The 19,009-nt window shown below is 44.9% G+C and overlaps 1 protein-coding gene across 1 annotated transcript; it reads left to right on the top strand.

Annotated features, from left to right (window-relative positions):
* The first annotated feature begins 666 nt into the window (after nucleotides 1–666).
* On the top strand, nucleotides 667–17,250 carry CTH (cystathionine gamma-lyase). The gene is made up of 12 exons (XM_083846123.1): nucleotides 667–940; nucleotides 3,490–3,571; nucleotides 4,093–4,188; nucleotides 6,673–6,782; nucleotides 7,363–7,494; nucleotides 9,613–9,670; nucleotides 10,604–10,681; nucleotides 11,217–11,369; nucleotides 11,608–11,729; nucleotides 13,460–13,512; nucleotides 15,591–15,729; nucleotides 16,430–17,250. Exons 1-12 carry the CDS (start codon nucleotides 779–781, stop codon nucleotides 16,454–16,456), a joined length of 1,212 nt encoding a protein of 403 aa, XP_083702249.1. The 5' UTR covers nucleotides 667–778; the 3' UTR covers nucleotides 16,457–17,250.
* The last annotated feature ends 1,759 nt before the right edge of the window (nucleotides 17,251–19,009 follow it).

The following is a 19,009-nucleotide window of genomic DNA, read 5'->3' on the forward strand; positions in this document are numbered from 1 at the left end:
GTAGGATCAGATACTGTGACTGCGCCGAACTGCATTTTCTGCAGGTTCCTGGGCTGTGAATCTACGGAAACTTCACTTACGGGATTCCTCGTGCAGGAAGTCAGTAACAGAGAAGCGATTTCTCATGGGTATATTCCTGTAGGAACGATGCCAACTTTTTCAGTGTGTAGATGAACAGGTCACAAAACAGTAATAATTTTGGACCCTGCCACGTGCCCGGGCACAGCGCGGGTGGCCGGTCAGTGGGGCCCGCAGCGCAGATCCCAGCACGGGGGGGGTGCGCGGGGACCTGGCGCCCCCCTTCTGACCGCGTTGTTCTCGGCAGCACGGTCAGAAGGGACGGTTCTCCGCGGCTTTCCGTGACCTGAGGAGATGCGTGACCTGCTTGGTGTCGGACAGGCGCCTCCGCACCGACACGGCTTCTGAGCTCGGGGGCGGGGGGCCCCAGGACGGCGGTGACCCCCGCTTGCTCCCCGGCCCCCGTCACGCTTCGCCTTCCCCGCGGGGCTCCGGTTCCCCGTCACGGCGGCACCGCTTCGGCCGGGGGGGGCCGTGCCGGGCCGGGCCGGGCCGTCCCTGACCTCATGGCGGGGCCCTGCCCGAGCCCGGGGGGGCCGCGGCCCTGCCCCGCGGCGGGGGCGCTGCCGGGGCCGGGCCGAGCCAATGCGGGGCTGCGGCGAGGCCCCGCCCGCGCCGTGCCCCCCGCGGGGCGGTGCCGGTGCCGGTGGCGGTGCGGTGGCGGAGCCGGTGCGGGGCCGGCGGCACTCGGGGCTCGGCCATGGAGCGCGGCGCGGCGCGGGGCTTCCTGCCGCCCTTCGGGCACTTCGCCACGCAGGCCATCCACGCCGGGCAGGAGCCCGAGCAGTGGCGCTCGGGCGCCGTGGTGCCGCCGCTGTCGCTCTCCACCACGTTCAAGCAGCGGGCCCCCGGGCAGCACGCGGTGAGTGCGGCCGCCTCCGAGCCCCGCGGGGCGGCACGGCACGGCACGGCACGGGACGGGACCGGCGGGGATCGGGGCTCGGGGCCGGGGCCGGGGCTCGGGGCCGGGAAGCGGAAGGCGGCGGCGCTGGGGCCGGGGCTTCCGACGCGCGGCGCGGTGAGGTGGGGCCGGTCCCCGCCGGGCCGGGCCGGGCCGGGGCTTCCTTCCCTGCGGCCGGGCGGCCCCCGTGGGCTGCCCCGGGGCCCGGCGGGCACCCCCGGCCTGCGGGAGGCCGGGCCGCCCCCGTCAGCCAGCTCCGCGGGGGGCACCACAGCCAGAGGCGGCTTGGCCTCGTGCTGGGTCCTGAGATGAAGCGTGTCCTGCGCTGTCCTGCTCTATCCTGCTCTATCCTGTGCTATCCTGCTCTGTCCTGCACTAACCTGTGCTTTCCTGTGCTGTCTTGCGCTATCCTGTGCTGTTGTGCAGCATCCTGCGCTGTCCTACGCCGTCCTGCCCGGTACTGTCCCGTGCTGCCCCGTGCTGTCCCGCCAAGGGCCTCAGGACACCCGTCGCTGCCGCAGCGCGGGTGAAGCCCCCGGCCCCGGTGACCCCTCAGGCCTCGCGTTGGTGGAGGCAGAGGCGGAGGCAGGGTGCTGGCAGCCGCCCCACGGGCAGGCCGCTGTCGGACGCTTTGAGGTCCCAGGTCTTTGTTCAGGCTGCGTGCTAACAATAGTTCGCTTTCCCTCTGGGCTGGGTGGAACACATCCTCTCGTTTGCACAGGTTGTGTAAGAGATTGCTTCGATTCTCCTTCCAGATGGAATAAATACTCCATAAGCAGTCTGGGGATGCGTTTTGTAAAGCGCTGGAAGTGCTTGCAATGAATGACCGTGAAGTTTCCGATGGCCGCAGTGCGTGTACGAGGGAAATAACACAAATTTGCAACACGCAAATAAATCAGTATTTGTTCAAACCGCGGGTCTGGGTGTCACGCTCTGCTGCTTGGAGTGTAGGAGTTTGCCTTGTGATCTTTGATGCCCTGCGGGAGCTCTCCCCCAGACTGCAGTTTGCATAGTTATGAGCAGATAGCTTTGTGACGACCAGGGGAGCAGCAGTCACACGGCGCTGCCTTCACGTGCTGATGATACAGCGGCCGCCTTGCAGGAAGCTCGGTGAGATTCCTGACTGTGGTGAAGTTGTCATTAAACAGAAATCCGGAAAGCACGCAAATACCAAGATGCTCGGCCAGGTTCTTGATGCCACAAGTGTACCCATGCAGCATGAATATATATCTTCCTGTTACTTTCTTTTTCAGTATTCGTATAAAAGCTGCTGCACAGAAACGTGGAACTTGGCATGACTGCATGCCAGGGAAACAGTAGGGCTTTTGAGAGCTTTTTATCTGGTACAGACTGGCACTTGCAGTGCACTATTGCATCTTTCAAGCAGAGCATAACGGAGATGGGGCACGTTGCTCTGACAGGAACTGTGTCAGAGCAAGGCCTTTTCTCCAGAAGTGACTGGAGGTGGAAAAAGTAGGAGAACATGGCAAGCAATGTGAGTCGTCCCTCAGTGTTCTCCTAGAAACCACCGTCGGGTCGGGGATGTCCACAAAGGGCTTGGAGACCACTTTGGAGGCATTTCAATTCTTGTCTTGAGTACTGAAGCATTTCTGGCAGCTGCTCAGGTGATCACCAGTCATCACCGTAATTCCAGAGTTAATTTCGGGGGGTATGTGATCAGGCTCAAACTACCCAATATTTGGGTCTGAGCGACACAGGTGGCTTCCGCTGAGGTCACCTGGAGCGGAAGGCGCTCCTCATTTGGTGGGGCTGGGCCTCCGAGGCATCACGGTGCAGTTTGGGGCGCATAATTGGCTTTCCGGCTCATGTAGATAATTCTAAACAACGTGATTAACATCCACTTAGATAATCGCTGTGATGAGATGAATAGTCAGGGATCAGCGGGTGCTATCTAGAACACATCTTCTCCTCAAAGGATAGAGAATTTGTTTTCTCTGAGTTCTTTAATCATTGAGATACAGCCCGTCAATCAACAGCAGCCTAGATTTTCCTTAACTAAAGCTTTATTTTTAAAGTTGCATGAAAGTTAAATGTGCCTCAGCTCTCCCAGTTCTGCGGAGACATGGCCCTGCAGTCGGTAGCAGCTGAACGCCTTGGCCCTTGGCTTTGCCAGTGGTGCGGTGGCTGCCCGGCGACCGCAGCTGAGCTCCAGACACCCCTTTAGAGCAAACCGAGAGTTTTGCTCCAGGATGAATCAACGCAAAGGGTGTCAATATCTGTTATAAATTCAGGTAAAGCTCAAATAAGCATCTTGCTATGGCTCGCCGTAGTTTAACAACAAGTAAACTTGACAGGAGGGATGGATCCCAACTGGATGTTGTGTGAGCAGCTGGACGTGGGCTGAAAACCAGCCCGCTGTTACTGGGAAAGGTGGATGGGTAACCTCGGAGCTGAGAACGAGGACTTGCCAAGAAACCTAGAACTATTATTGTCCAAAACTTTCTCACTGCTCTCTCTAAAGTTGCATTTTTTTCTTGCTTTCACAACAGGGCTATGAATACAGCCGGAGTGGAAACCCTACCCGGAACTGCCTGGAGAAGGCTGTAGCTGCGCTAGATGGAGCTAAATACTGTGAGTAGTTAGTAGGTTCCTTAGGGATATCGTGCATCTCTTGATGGTGGCTACAGTAGACGTATCTTGGGGAGACAGGGACACTGAGTCATCACCAGCCGTCCTTCAGCAGCAAGGCTTTCACAGCCGGTGTCTGCTGGTAACGGGCAAGAGCTGCTTCTTCAGGAGGGCCAGCTCAGTCACTGGTCCCTGTATCGTGACTTTGCTTCTTGCTGCACCGAGTGCCTTAGCTAAACCAAAGCACGGTGTTCCCTGTGCTAACCTCATCCTCGTGTAGCAGCACTGAATTCGGTGACGTGAGGGTGAGGCAGGCAGCTGTCGTTACCTGCGTTCTTTGTGGGTTACGCCTTGTGTAAAACAGGCCTGCTGCTTTTATTGAATCTCCTTAGAGAGTGAGATAGCACAGGTGAGAGTGACAGAACAGGTTTCCTTTAAAAGCAAAGTAAAGAATGCAAAAGCAAGTTTGACAAGGTTGTATCATATTAAGATATGGTCTGTCTGCCACTTTTCTCTGGTTTTAGGTTTAGCCTATGCTTCTGGCTTAGCTGCTACTTTGAATATTACTCACCTGTTGAAGGCAGGAGATACAATTATCTGCATGGATGATGTCTATGGAGGTAAGTAAACCACTAGTGTGTTTTTGATCTTCATTGTGCAAATGATTAAATGTATCTACTTGCGTTTCTCCTGAACTTTCCGAATTGATCTAACTATTTTTAAATGTCTTTTCACTTCATGAGAACACAGAACACTCCTGTCTGAGTTTGGTGGTAGAAATTCAAACTTTGAAAAAATCTGAAGAAAACTTTCAAAATTCAAACTTTGAAAAAATATGGAGGCTTCAGAAATGTAGCTAACTAGTAATGTATGCTATTACGAGGGGAAAATAGCAATACCCTAGCTTTCCACAGGTTTGTCTTCAGTCCAACGTAGTACAGCTTTCCAGCTTCTGTTATTTCTACTGTTCCTTTCCCAGACTTGATCCGTTACCAACCTGCATTTTGGCTGGACTGTTTAAACAGCTCTATTCTGTCAGCTTCCCAGAATGCACAACTCATGTCCGTCATGGCCAAGTCTTCCGAATGCAAGTGACACGGCAGCCCACTAGTAGGTTGTGATCTTGCATAAATCTTTTGAGCCATTCCTCCAAAAAACTCCCCAGTAACAGAGTGCATCCACCTCTTCCAAAATCCTTCAAAAGTTCGATGCCACCCAAAAGTCTGTAATAGGGAAGTCTGCCAGGATCCCCTGCAACAGTCGGTGTCCTCATTGCCCCACTCTTGCATTTCACAGACCAGTGAAGCTTGTCATCTTCCTTCGTTGCCCTCCAACTATTTCGAAACCTTGATACAAAGAGATCAAATCTGCTTTGTTTTCAAAGGAAGGTTGGAGAGGCCAGCAACAAGGAGCATTTTCCCAAGCAATAGCTCGAAAACTTTTTAGCAAGAGTAACCACCTTTCTCACAGCTAGGAGTGACTGCTGTTTGCCAGCCAGTTCTGTATGCCTGTGCACATCAAACAGAAACACATGCATTTATTTTACCATCTGTCATGCCAGATAGCCCTTCTCCAAAGTACATGTGGAACCAAACTGAGTGAGGACAGCAGAAACCCCTACTCAGCAGCCTGCTCCGTTCGTTCCAGCCCTCCCACCGCACAACTCAGTAAATCAAAGTAATTTGGTCAAAGCGTTTTATCAGTTCCTCACTTCCAAAAGGCCCATAGGTGCAGTTTTCCAGCAAAACCAGTTCACCCGTTCTTTAAAGCCTCAGCCTACAGCAGTTTTGCAGTGATGAATTTCATTGTAAAAAGCCTTGTTGGTTAGGATGGCAGTAGTGTGCCTGCTAAATCAAGTGAGTCCATGGTATTCAAGGTTGTCAGAAGGACAGAAAAAAAACCTGAGAAGCTCTCAAGGGCCATGCTGGAAAGTATATTGGCTGGGATGTGCTGAAGAGATGCTGAGCTTTGGGATGCGTGAGGAGGAGCTGGAGGTAGTTGACGCCTCTGAATTCTAGGCCACTGATGTAATTTTTAGAAGGGCTTCCTTCGGTGTAACCACTCATTTCTGACAAACGTTTTGTGTGGTGTGCTGTTATTAAAAGTACCTAAGACTACTACAAAGCAGCTTTTCTGTGGGTTGTGTTTGTAGAGTTCACAGCCTATGCAAAAATTTCCTGTGCTTGAATAAGCTCCCTACAACACAAGAAAGAAGACAGTATATAGTTTATTGTAGAAATACAAGTATTTTCTAAAATAAAAATCATTCATGCAGTGCTCAGACAGAATCTAACCCAGCATATCCTATGCCTTTATGGCAAGATGGCAGCTGGCGTTCTGCATAAGTGAATAAACGTTGAATAACCTTGGCAGAAAGACCTAACAAATTAATTTTTAATCCAGGCTGTATTGCCAGGTGGTCAATATGTTACATATCTAGTGGTCAATGATTTTTTTCTGTTTTTTGTCCTTTAAGCTTTCTGGGGAAAGGCTTCGAAAAGAAAGGAAATAGAAAGGAACAGAAAGGAAGGAATAATCAATTTTTTAGGTTCCTCATTACATGCTAATTTAATGGAATGATAAGAAGCACAGTATCTGGAGTCTACCCCTTGATTCTTCCTCTCCCAAATTTTTGATTAAGTTTATTAAAAAGAAGGAAGACCTTGAAAGTACAAGGTGGAATACAGTTGTCATTGTATCCAGGGTCGGTGAGAACTGAAGCAAAAACTGCAAGTGCTTCCCTGTGCATAACAAAGAGCTGGAAGAATAGCACCCAGTGACTGTGAGTGCTCAGGTGCCAGCAAAAGGATTTCATTTTCTGTTTTGTTTTCCAATCAAAAAAAAAACAAAACTGAGCAGCTATTAGTTGAAAGTACTTCATAATCAGCGTGATTCCCACTATTATTTTTCCGTGTTTAAAAACACAGCAATCTTTAGAGGTTTTAGAAATAAAATAATACTAATCAGCCATTTGTAGCGGATAGCACAAAACCGCACACTCCTGACTTTCTGTGGATGCATACAAGAGACTGGAGGTCAGTGAAGGAAAGTTAGGGAAGTCGTTTCACTTTGTGTCATCTCTCTCCCTTTTCTTTTTTTTAAAGGTACAAACAGGTACTTCAGGCAAGTAGCCATGAAAATGGGTATAAATGTAGTTTTTGTTGACTGTACAAAATTGAAACACCTGGAAGCTGCAATCACACCAGAAACCAAGGTAGGGGAGAGAAAAAAATTGCTAAGCTTAATTGCTTAATGTTCTTAAATAATTTTATTGGTGCTACTGATATATCGGGTGTATGTGGCAACGTTTTGGCAGCGGAGAGGGCACAGGGGTGGCCTCTGCGGGAGGAGGCTGGGGCACAGCTGCAGCGGCCCCACCACAGACCAGAGCTGTAGTTAGTGAAGTAGCAGTTGTCATATGAAAATGAATAACCAATGCTTTGGGATGGTGCTAGCTGCTCCTGTTATGTTTCAAAGCCCTTACGACTTCTAAATTAATTTCTGAAAATAAAGATGTAGTATTTGTGATGGTGGAACTGATGATAAGAAAATTATCCTGAGTGATACAGACGATTATGATAAATGATGAGAAAAGTAACCTGTGTTTATGTGTGGAGAGAGAAGCCTGGATATTCATGCATTGGTAGCTTTTTAGACTGCCACCCTTAAAAGTACATAAAAGAGAGGAAAGGTTTGCTTTACACACTGCATTATTGCACGTATACATGTAGTAGAGATAGTACCAGCACCGTAGTATCTCTGAACTGATGTTTTGTATTGTTGAATCACTACAGCTTGTTTGGATTGAAACGCCCACAAACCCCACGCTGAAGGTCATTGATATTCAGGGCTGTGCAGATGTTGTACATAAGCATAAGGATGTTCTTCTGGTAGTAGACAACACTTTTATGTCTGCGTATTTCCAGGTAAGTGCCTTCTTTGTGTATAATTACCCCAGTATTTCAGTGTATTCAAAGATGCATTTTTAAAATGGAGCCACTGCCAACAAACCGTGGTTTTGATACGCACGTTGTAAATCGCCTGTCCTGTCTCTGAATACAACCAGTGCACTGCTCCTCTCTAAATTAGCAAAGATGGCATGCAAAGTATTTTATAGCTAGCCGTATACCAGTATGATACCGACAAAACCAGCATAATTTAGAGGTTAAGTAAACATTTAGGCAATCAAGAAAGTAAGTTAAGCCACTGGGAGAAAGGCTTCTCTGTCATTCAGAAGTCATATTTTTTAGATCTAACTGATGGGAATCATAACAGACCATTTTAAGTAGTGTAATGTTTTCTACCTTTGCCCTTTTTCTACCGATTATTTTGCATGTGCTGTTCATGATCTGTTCTGTACCACCTGGTATTCCAAAAAGGAAGTGGAGAAAAAAGTTAAAATAAGCAAAATACATTGACTGTGTCTTTGAGATGTTAAAGTTACCTTTTTCTTCAATGTTTTGATGAATGTGTGGCTTAAGTTTGTAATTTTGACCTTAGACAACTCATTTAAGAAAAGGTTGGATGTGGTATTTAGGGGCACGATTTAGTGCGTAATATTGCTGGTAGGGGGACAGTTGGACCAGATGATCGTGGAGGTCTTTTCCAACCTTTATGATTCTATGATTTAATTTTTTTCTGCTTTTATAACCGGAATACATGAAGTAAAGGCAATTTTTAAAATTCTTAAACTACGTCTAGATAAGAAACTTCAAAGTCTTGTTCATCTTAACATGGGCTAGAAATATCCCTGCGTGTTTCCCTGGAGACCAAACTATTCCCTTATATTTTAGGTCTAAAGAGAGACTTGTTTTTGAGCACAGAAGGAAAGGTGTCTGTTTTTGATAATTTACAGAGAACTCAGTGTCCTTAACAGAGCCTTTTAGAAGGTGTTAATGCTTAGCTAGAGCAGCACTCGAGTTTGTCTTGCAGATACCAAAGGCTTTCTGTTTTTTTCCCATTATTTTATTTCTGAAAGATGCGTGTGAAAGAAGAAAAGTGAGCATCTGGATATGTGAGCTAGTTAATGTATCTTTCATTGGCCTGGTCCTAAGAGAAAGTGAGTTGTAGTAATTAGGTCTAGTAAGCATAATAGGTAATGTCTTTAAACTCCTCCAGACTCCTGCTGATGCACTGCACTAAGAAAATCGTAATTTTAGAGTGATTTGTATAGTAATATTGAATGTAAAAGGCACTGGTGTTTATGCTACCATCCTCTTGGCTGCGCGCTGGGAATGCACATCATCCGTGTTCCTTGAGTAGACTTACGTGCTTAGGCTGACAGCAGCGTTCTTTCATTCTAAATCTGCTTGCTTTATCACCCTTTAATTTATTAGTCCTCTTCAGTCCTTCTAATAAGTTTATATTATACCACAAAGTCCTTTACTTAGTGACTAATTTAGAAAGAAGATTGTTCATTACTTCTTGCCCACCATCACCTTGGTTTGTCTCTCCCCTTAAAAAGGCTTCTCTGAGGAAAGCTGAGTGCCTTAGAGAAGAGAGACTTGGCAAACCAAACCCTTTGTGCTCTCTGCAGGTGTTCAGTTGTTCTTTCAATGCAGTATCACCCATACTGATATCCAGAGAACTCTGAAATGTCACAATTTGTATGGAGGCCTTCCCTTTTTAAGGAAATATACTTTAAACATCATTACTTGTCCCTGCCCCAGCTAAGCAATATAACTATTTTTTTTCATGTGTGAACATGCTGCGTGTTAGCTGCATTCACTTCATTCAAATAACTCTATTCCCTCACTAAAGCCAGTGAGAATTAGACCAGTGTTTTCAAATCGTGTTTTATTGTGGGTTCTTTTATTGTGCTTACCGTGAATCGAGTGCCTTCCTGTGCTGCTGCTTTCCGTCGCACATTCTGTCTTTCTTCAATCTCAGTTTTTGTCTTTTTTGTTAGGATTTTTGTGTTTTTCTCTTAGTTTCTCTTTCTAGTGTTACTTTCTGTGTTTGATCACAGTGTTTCTGGATAGCTTGAAATGAACCAGCGGGCAAAAATAAGTTTAATCAAACCTATTATTTTCATTTCATTTTAGCGTCCGTTGTCCCTGGGGGCAGATATTTGCATGTATTCTGCGACCAAGTACATGAACGGTAGGTGCTTGAATTCAACACGACTCAGGCTGGTTATTTAAAAGCCGTTCCAGCTACTGTTGGGCCTTTCTGCATTCACCTCTTGAACCTCTTCCATGTCTGATGGAAGCTTTTAAACTCCTTTTGCTACTGATAAATCTGCACATAGCTATTGCCAACTTGCTGCTAATGGCACCGGCAAGTGATGTTGTGCAAACACGGTTTGCACTGTGATCGTGCCCAGATGGTTTGCCTTAATGAGGAGAACAAATCCACAAGATGAGGTCGTGTTTTTCAAACTCAGGCTCCCTCCAGGTTCAGCTGGTCTTACGGAGCAACCTAGGGCAAGAAAAAGCCGAAAGTGGGGTTTGGAAATGCGCCACATTCATACACACAGCTGTAAAACCAAATGCACGGCTTCGTACAAGGTAGCTGCCGGAAATTATATTGAAGTTCAAGGGAGTTTATATGGCAGTGCTGGAGCCTGTTCAAAAGCACATTCACTGTGTTGTTTCCCAGACAATCCAGACTAAGAGCTAGCTCGGCTGCGGTAGCTGCGCTGTAACCACACGTCCGCTTGTGGTGCAGATAAAAGTGGAAGCTTTCTGGCTGGGGTTTGCTCTTATTAAACAGCAGTCTGCTGCTGCCCCACAGGAACTCAGCGACGTCTCCACAAAGTCCTGCTTTCTGGCAGCTAGCTGCAGCGGGTTTGGTAGGCACCTGGGGGCATGAGGGCAGCGTGCAGCAAAGCACACCGCCAACATGAACCTCAGAAAAAACAAATCTGCCTATGATTCACGTGAGGGTGCAGGGAGGGCAGCTGTGGTAATGAGAAGGAGTCAAGGGCCTTGCCAAAATGGGACTATTTCAGCACCGAGGTGGAGAAAAAGAGGGGGTTTGTGACAGAACCCTGGAGCAGATAACTTTGTTCTTACGTTCTCCTTGCATTTTTAGGGCACAGTGATGTTGTAATGGGGCTTGTTTCGGTAAACTGTGATGACCTCTACGAAAGGCTCAAATTCTTACAAAACTGTAAGTAGTCAATATAGGAAATACCTTAAAATGTATGTAATTGAATATACCGGCTCACAGAAGGAAGCGTGTTGCACGCACGCAAGTACGTGCTCTGCGTGTCATGTAGCAGGGCGGGAGACGTGGCACATGCAGACAGCATCAGGTGCAGAGCAGCTCACATTTCTCCCACGTACAGCACCTGCAGTTACGTGGTACATGACTGTTTACTGAGTCTCTCTTAAGGTTATTTTACACAATTTTACTGCCTCTTAATTGTAATGAATAAATTTCTGTACAGTGTTCTGTGTACAATAGAAGGAGCAAGGGTTTATTATTCCAAAAAAATTTCACCCTTGACTCTTCAGCTTGTTAATTCAGTCCTCTAATTGGCTTCCCATGTGTGTGAGATGAGGAGGGCAGGTCGTACCAGACGTCTTTCCCTTTGTCTTGTTCTTCTATGGAAGAAATTTGGGAAATTAGCACTGTATTTAGTTTTACTGAAAAATAAAGCCCTCTTTTTTTCACGTGTAACTTTGTATTTCATTTTCTGCAGCTCTTGGAGCTGTTCCGTCTCCTTTTGACTGTTACCTGTGCAACCGTGGTTTGAAGACACTGAAGATCCGGATGAATCAACATTTCCACAATGCATTAGCTGTTGCTCGGTTTCTTGAGTCAGATTCCCGGGTGGAGAAAGTCATTTTCCCTGGTAGGTTGGCAAGGCTTCAGGGCGGGTGGCGTCCTGGAGTGGGGCTGGACTTGGGTGCTGCAATAGTACGTGTCGCTTGCGCACCCCTCACGTTTGATGACTCTCAGTTAGGTGTCTGCCTTGGCAATGGGCTTCGCATTCCTTTCCAGCTGAAGGATGTTTTTATATAGTTCAGGGTGAGCTGCTTTACTCTTTGATGTGATGTTAATTAACTTACAGCAATTCCTACAAATTTCAGGCTTGCCTTCGCACCCTCAGCATGAGCTGATCAAGCGGCAATGCACTGGCTGTCCCGGGATGATAACCTTTTACATTAAAGGAAATCTTGAACACGCTACTGCCTTTCTCAATAATTTAAAGGTAAATGACAGTAAATACACTCTGCCTTAAAGGGAACTGAATCTGTCTCTCTGAGTGCGATGATGGAAGCAAGTGATTTTTGTTGGGACAGGGAGAGTCTTCCTCTGTACTTTTAAAGCTCCTAATTTCTTTTGGGTGTAACCATCTCTAAATAATAGATTATGCATAAATGGACACTAATGAGAGGGAAGAAAAGGGTGCTTCAGCTCATTTGAGGTGTCTGTTTACACGGAATGGTGTAGCATTTCCAGGTTAGCCCAGGCATTGCTTCTGACAAAGAGCCGACATACCAGCCTTTTGCAATTACCTCTAGCATTTGAAAGCAGAGAAGCTGTGGCTGGTGTAATACTGCTGTAATATTTCAAAGTACTTGTCAAGAGAAGAAGCCGTTGAGAAATGACATGGATCATGAAGCAAAGAGGGAGTTCCTCAGTTTGGAAAACAGTTGTTTATTTTACCTGAACCATAGGAATTTTGCTTTTGTCTTTGTAATACACTAGTTCTGCCTGTATGCTTTCTTGTGTTTTCTGGTCTGTGTCTCTGGTTAGTGTGCATCCTGCTCCTGCATTGTTTTTGTTTTGCTCTTGGAAAAGCAAATCAGTAATAATTGACAAGATGAATTGGAACTTCCTTCTCTCTGCTTCACTTATTTGCCAGCTAATGCCATTGGCCAAAAATGGATATACTAAAAATATGATTTTCCCACAAAGTATTCTTTTGCTTGAGAGAGCATGTGGTCCTCGTGCATGAAATCAACCAGCTTTGGCAACAAGCGCCATGAAGTACATTCCAGAATAATTCCATGCGATATGGTCAATTCACCCTTTTGACTTCGTTAGCCATCGCATTGTCACTAGGTTGATACAGGAGCATTGTTGAGGGCAGTAAATGCATTCACAGCAGAGAAATTGTGTGTACGTATTTGCGTGCAGTTGACTCTCTAGAGAGCCTTTTTGACATCCGCAAGTATATGCCTGTAATTTAAAGATCAGTGCTAAAAAACACCACTTAACTAACAGCAGCCATTTCTCAGGCGTGTGCTTTTAGGCTCTGAGAAGTTAAGCTGTTTTTCAAAGCACTAAACTAGCCTTCAGACCCAAGGAAGAACGAGTGGAAAAATCAGTGCAGCCTTATGGGAAGAATCTTAATTTCCAGTCCCTGACGCTCTCCCCACCCAAACAAACCTGCCATTTGGCAGCTCTGAAAAGCATAGGGGTCATCTGTGAATAGGGATAGTGAATAGGTTATAATCACTTAAACATTAATTGAAAATTTGGGGATCTGGGTCTTATTTTGTTCGCTCAGCCTGCTCCATCCTTCCTCTGACCAGAGTGAAAGCTCTGGTGGTGTCCAGGCAGCCTCTGCGCCCTGATGTTGTTTATTTTCCCTTCAGCTCTTCCTGCCTTGCTGACCATGCTGTGCAATATAGGAACTAATTCTAAGTTGTATTTGCTCAGCATGGGTATGTTTTAATTTCAGTTTTGCACTAGCATCTCTTTAGAGCCATGTTAGGCATACTTTATTTTAAATCCTATTAACTCTTAACTGCTAAATGTATACTTTTTTCCCCTTACTATATCTGATACCTTTTAAAATACTAAAGTTACTGTAGAAAAAAATAGAAAAAAATCAGAAGCACTAAAAATGGAACTTCCTTGTTCTTTCACTGTCTCTAAGTATTCGTAACCTTACACTTTTTATGTTAACATCTGTTTACTGTTTTCCTGCAGGTTTTTGCACTGGCTGAGAGTCTGGGAGGATATGAGAGCCTAGCAGAGCATCCGTAAGTCATTCTTCATCTTAACAGTCCGAGAGAAGCTTCAGAGCAACAAAAGAGTTCCTGGTCTATTTTTATGGGAGTTCTAAAATTTTCTAGTGTACTAAGCTAAGATTGCATATAGTTGAGATACAAGAATACTGTGTTGTACAACACAAAAGCCAGTGTCTGCTGCAGAAATGCCTGTGACTTTTGTGAAAATCAGTTTTTTGCTTTGGCCGGAGCAGAAGTAGAGACCTCCTTAGGAGTACGAGAGAGGAGCTCTTTGTTTTCACCCTGGTGAAGGAGTCAGAGTGGTGTGAGGTGAACGTGCAGACCTGTGGTTGCAGAGAAGTCTCCACTGCTGCAAGCGCTGTGGACAAGCCTGGGTGGTTCCCCTGCTCCCTGCCCGCAGCCTGGATATTGGCTGTAGTCACCCATCTGCCGAGGTGGGCGTCAGATGGGTGCAATTCTTCCCTGCTGTGGGACTCCTCCAGAATCACTTTTAAAAAATCTCAACAGCAAACACAAACAGCAATAGGGGAGGAAAAAGTGCATGTAGTTTAAGTAATGTATGTACCTCTGTCCTGTCAAAGCTCAACTGCTCTGCACTGCCTTTCCAGCGTCTGTAGTGAAATGTGGTTGTGCGGCACCAGCTTCTCATAGCTGTGTTTATTCATTTGCAGTCTCCATACACACACACACAAATGGCACTACCCAACTACAGTAAATAGGCTGTTCCAAACCTACTGTGGAGAGGTAAGAAGGACGCAGTGCTTTAGTAGGAGCAGAAGAGGAGCAGCCCCTGGAAGCTGCCCAGGGACAGCACTGCGAAGCTGCAGCGTCTGCAAGGGCGCAAAGATGGCCTGAGCTGCTCTGCTTGTCTTTGTCTTCTTGGCTAACTCTCTTGGCTATAACTAGACCCGCATTTTAAATAAATATCAAGGCAGGTTCAGCAACGGTCACTTTTCCATTTCCTCAGAATTGCTTTATGGTGCCACTGGCTGCGTCCGGAATTACCGGATAGCTCTCGGATCTGTTGAACAAATTGTTCCATAAGCACTGTAAATTTTAGCAAGGCTTTTACACTATTTTCAGCAGTACTACTGCTAATACTTTCCACACTTCCTTGGTTTTGCTGGGAGACTGAGCTGCAATTTGTTATTATGGTAACAATCCCAAGTAATCAGCGTGGTTTTGGATAAGTAGAATTGAGTGGATTTGATGCCACTTGTGCGGGCAGAGCCCTGCCGTTCTAGCAGCTTACACAAGAGGGCATATTCGGTATGCTGCACTGAACGGTGTCTGTCTTCACGTCAAGCAGACTGTGGGGATTTTAGTAATACTTGGTTGCTACTGTCTAGGTTAAATGGCTAAAAATAGGATTTTTATATAATTAGATTATTTTACTGAAATACATTTTGCTTGTCAAAAAATACATGGAAAGTTATGACTAAACATATTCTAAATCATTTCAGTTTCTCATTTTAGAATAATAGCAAATCTTTAAATACTTAAGCTGTTGAAAGGTAATTGCCAAGTGGTGGATGTCAGTGCCTGAGCACAGGGGAAAACAGCTGCTTAGCTACTTCCATATATCCTCCATAGCTGGAGAAAATAAACTCTTCATCTTAAGTGGTGTAGTTTGATGGGTGATCTTAGAAACTAGAAGTTAAAAATAAGTAATGGGATTTTATACGGGATGTTGTATGCTGTAGATCTTTCTCCAAATTCTTAAAATAGAGCTTTTAAATACTCCATATCAGAAGATTTAAAATATATCTGGAAGGAAGAGAGAGGTGATTTTTTTCCCTATTTCAGTTCCAGATTCTTAAGTATCCACTTCTTACTTATCATTTGTGGTTTGGAAATACTGTGCTGGAACTCTGGGAGATACAAGCCACTGACTTCACTGCAGTTGACATAATTTGCATAATTTGATCATAAGATCTCTTTCAATCTATGGCTATCCAGCAGGTTGTACATAAAAGGTATAAAGTTTTCATAGAATTACAGGGAATGCTGGCAGGTAACCAATTTGATTGATCTTTGCCAATGAAAATAAAATGTCTTAGAAAAAATGCTGCTTTTAATTCTTCTTCCAGAGCCATCATGACTCATGCGTCAGTGCCTAAAGAAGATAGAGAAGCTCTTGGAATCAGTGATACATTAATTCGCCTGTCCATTGGTTTGGAAGATGAAGAAGATTTACTGGAAGACCTAGATCAAGCTCTGAAAGCTGCAGTAAGTTGGTTGTTGACTTAGTGCCATCACTCTAAAAATAATTTCCTCTCTAATCCTTTGCCTTCCTCACTAATAACACGTGAGCTCTTTCATCATTTATGCCGAATCTCAGGAATAAGTTAATGAACAAATGCAGCAACCGTTCTCTTGGTAATTCTAGCCTCATGTAACATTCAAATTACTTGTAAATCCACAGTTCTGTGGATTTGGTGACTCCTCAGTAGTCCTTGCGATGCAGAGGACAGAGTTTAGTCTTTGGTGGACCTTGAGTCAACTCTGAGTCAATGGCCAAGGTAGAACTGGGTTCAGCACTTATTTTCCTCTGCCACCTTGGTTGGTAGGTACACAAAAAAGATTTAGAAAAATATTTGAAAAATGTTTGAAATACAGAATTTTGTCTCTGTATGAGAGAACACGATGGTATTGGTGAGTAAAATATAAATTTGAGTCTCGCACCAATTTTAACAGACGTGTAGTAGTTTGATGTGCTGTACAATCAGGAAATTATTACTTTTCTCTAATTGGTGATAGGGAAAGCCAACAAAAATTAGTATCAGTAACTACATGTGTTTTTATATGCCAGTACAGAACATGAAGACAATCTAATGCTAAACCATATCCTATTTATGGAAAAAAAAAAAGAAGGGTGCATGGTCAAAATAGGTGTATAGCCTAATTATATTTTTCCTTCTTATTGCAGTTCCCAGACCATAATGCTTTGAAGTGACAACTGAAACCTGAAGTTGGAAGTTAGATATCGAAACATCTAAAGAAGATGACACGGAAAGCCAAATTGCTAACAATTATTCTTTGATTTGCCTTTGAGAATTGAAATCTGTTCAATCAAACTCTGGATTCCTAGGGAGTTCTCACATTGTACCTTGTGTCTGGCTGTACGTTGCTGTGCACCATGGCACGTAGCCTGTGGTCTCCTGTGCGTCTGTTTCTGCTGTATTGTAATCCTCTGTCTTTGGAATTTATGGGGTCAGTAACTCGTGTTTGAGAGCAGCCATGATACACACTCAGGAATATTATCTTGGTTCTCTCCAGGAAGATGAATGTTTCTTATTTCTCTTGCTAATGCTGCAAGGGTATTAGGTCAGTAGGGTTTGTTTCTGTTACTGCTCTTCAGGATGCAAAATTATTTGTTCTCATCTCTTCTAATCCAACGGTCCAACTTGAATTTTGTTGATAAAATTTAGATTTTTTAAAATGAAGTATTGAAATGTGTAGTACTTTTTCACCCCATGATATTTCATGGAGTACTGAAACTAAATCCAATACCTGGTAAACAATGGTAGCTTTTTAAAGGTGGTTCTCTGACTTAAAAAAAATAAAAAATCATGCAATGCTAATTGTACTAATGATTTGGTTTATATATTTGGAATTGGGATCGTTTTGATTAAAATACACTTTGAATTTCCCTGATGTATTACTTGTTTTGACAGTTGAGTATGCTACTTGCATTCAGAATCAGTTGATAAAATAACCCCGGATCTGTTTATATTCTTCTAAGGAAAATGATGTCATTGATGTTTTTGCTTTTGCCAAGAAAAAGAAATATAAATTCCAATGTATAACAACGTATCCTGCAAACTGCAATACTCAGGCAAGCAAGGATTTCTCTTGGACAGGAGATGCTGTCTCACAAAAAGGCGTTTATTCACAGCTTAATGGCTTGCTGCACAGGAGCTGCTGCTGCTTTGAGCTTCGGCAGGTTGAGGGGCCTCTGTGTTGATCCCTCGGGTGAGGAGAGCAGGGTGGGTACTGATGCTAACACAGGAGTCAGCTCCGTGTAAGTGAAGAGCAGAACATCGGGCGCTGTGCGGGAGGATGCTGCAGCTGGCCCTGGCGCAGCCACCGAGCCCGTCCCTGCCGTCCTGGCTCTGCTGCCAGTCGTGGTCCCTAGGGCAGGCGGACCTGGGGCTCCCACCCACAGGTTTCTCACCCAGGTGGAACCCACCAGCAGCCTCAGGAAACTGCCCGCTTGGGGTGTGGGGTTCTTTCTTTCCCTGAGAATGGGAACCGGTAGGGAATGCTAGCTCAGTAACTTTTTCCTCATCAGCTGATTAAAAGCTGAAAGTCTAGATAGAACACCTTAATTTGCATCTCGGCCCTAGAAGTGTTTCGTATGATTCATTCTTGGGTAACTTGTCTGTAAGGTATGTGAAACATTGAAGGTAGCTTTTCATTGACTTCTACAGGATAACCATTGTTACCATGCAACAGAATTTTATTTTATTTTTTTTACTCTTAATTGTAAGCACCAAATTCATATTAATTTCTGTGGAAAAACTTTGGCAAATAACTTTTTGCATACATAATTATGAGTACAGCTTTAGCAATATTGGTTACCTTGGGTACCTAGAAGATCGACGAAGTACAACCATTGGATTATTCACTCTCCTTTTATTTCCTTCTTTTTGTTTTGGCAAAGATAACAGGAGGACAAAATGCTCCACTACTTTCATTCTTTTCATAACGCTTCCCACCCTTCATAATTGGAAAAAAGATGAGTGGCTGGCTTGCGCAGACATTGTTTTTACTTGTTAAGAAGTGATTATCATATACAGACTGTAAGATTCCTTTAGCTGTCTTTAATATATTAAAAAAGTGGGTGTAGAATAGATCACTTCAATGAAAAAAAATACTTTATTCAACTCTGGCAAATCAAAATTTCATAATCTAGAACAATAATTAGAGTTAAAAAGGGTGGGGGGAAGGAAAAAAAGAGAAGCATTGGCATGATTAAGGATTTTCCTTATATTTTATGTTGACCACTGTTGCCTGCTGACTCATGGAAGCCCTTGCATTCAACCTGCATTTAACTGAACCATCATGATGCTTCTGAGGTGTGAGTCATGCAGCAGGAAAAAGAAATTGGCACACCAAGATAGAAACCGGGGTGTTGAGACTGCTTTCTGCATATATGAGCAGGGAGCTTTTGCTGTTCTCGAAGATGTCGGCCGGGTTTGTGTTAGTTTTTAATTCTTTTCTGCAGCTGTATTGCCTTCTCCTTTCTGTAAGAGCTGTGAGATGCCATAGATGGAGCCTGACAAAGGGGGCAGGGGGCATGCCAGGTGTGTTTCATGATTGCACTGCTTACTTACCCCTATTCAGCCTTCACGTACCTGGTCTGAGGCCGGCTGCCCATGGGTTCCTTGCCGAGGCTGTTTTTCAGAGGAACCCACACAGCTTAGGCTGAAGATGCTCTGCAGTTGCTTATGTTCCTCTGTGCTGGGTTTGCACCCTATGCTGCTCAGACTTCACGGCTTTATGC

Source organism: Anser anser (genome assembly GCF_964211835.1).
Source record: "Anser anser genome assembly, chromosome: 8".
NCBI classification, from domain to species: Eukaryota; Metazoa; Chordata; class Aves; order Anseriformes; family Anatidae; genus Anser; species Anser anser.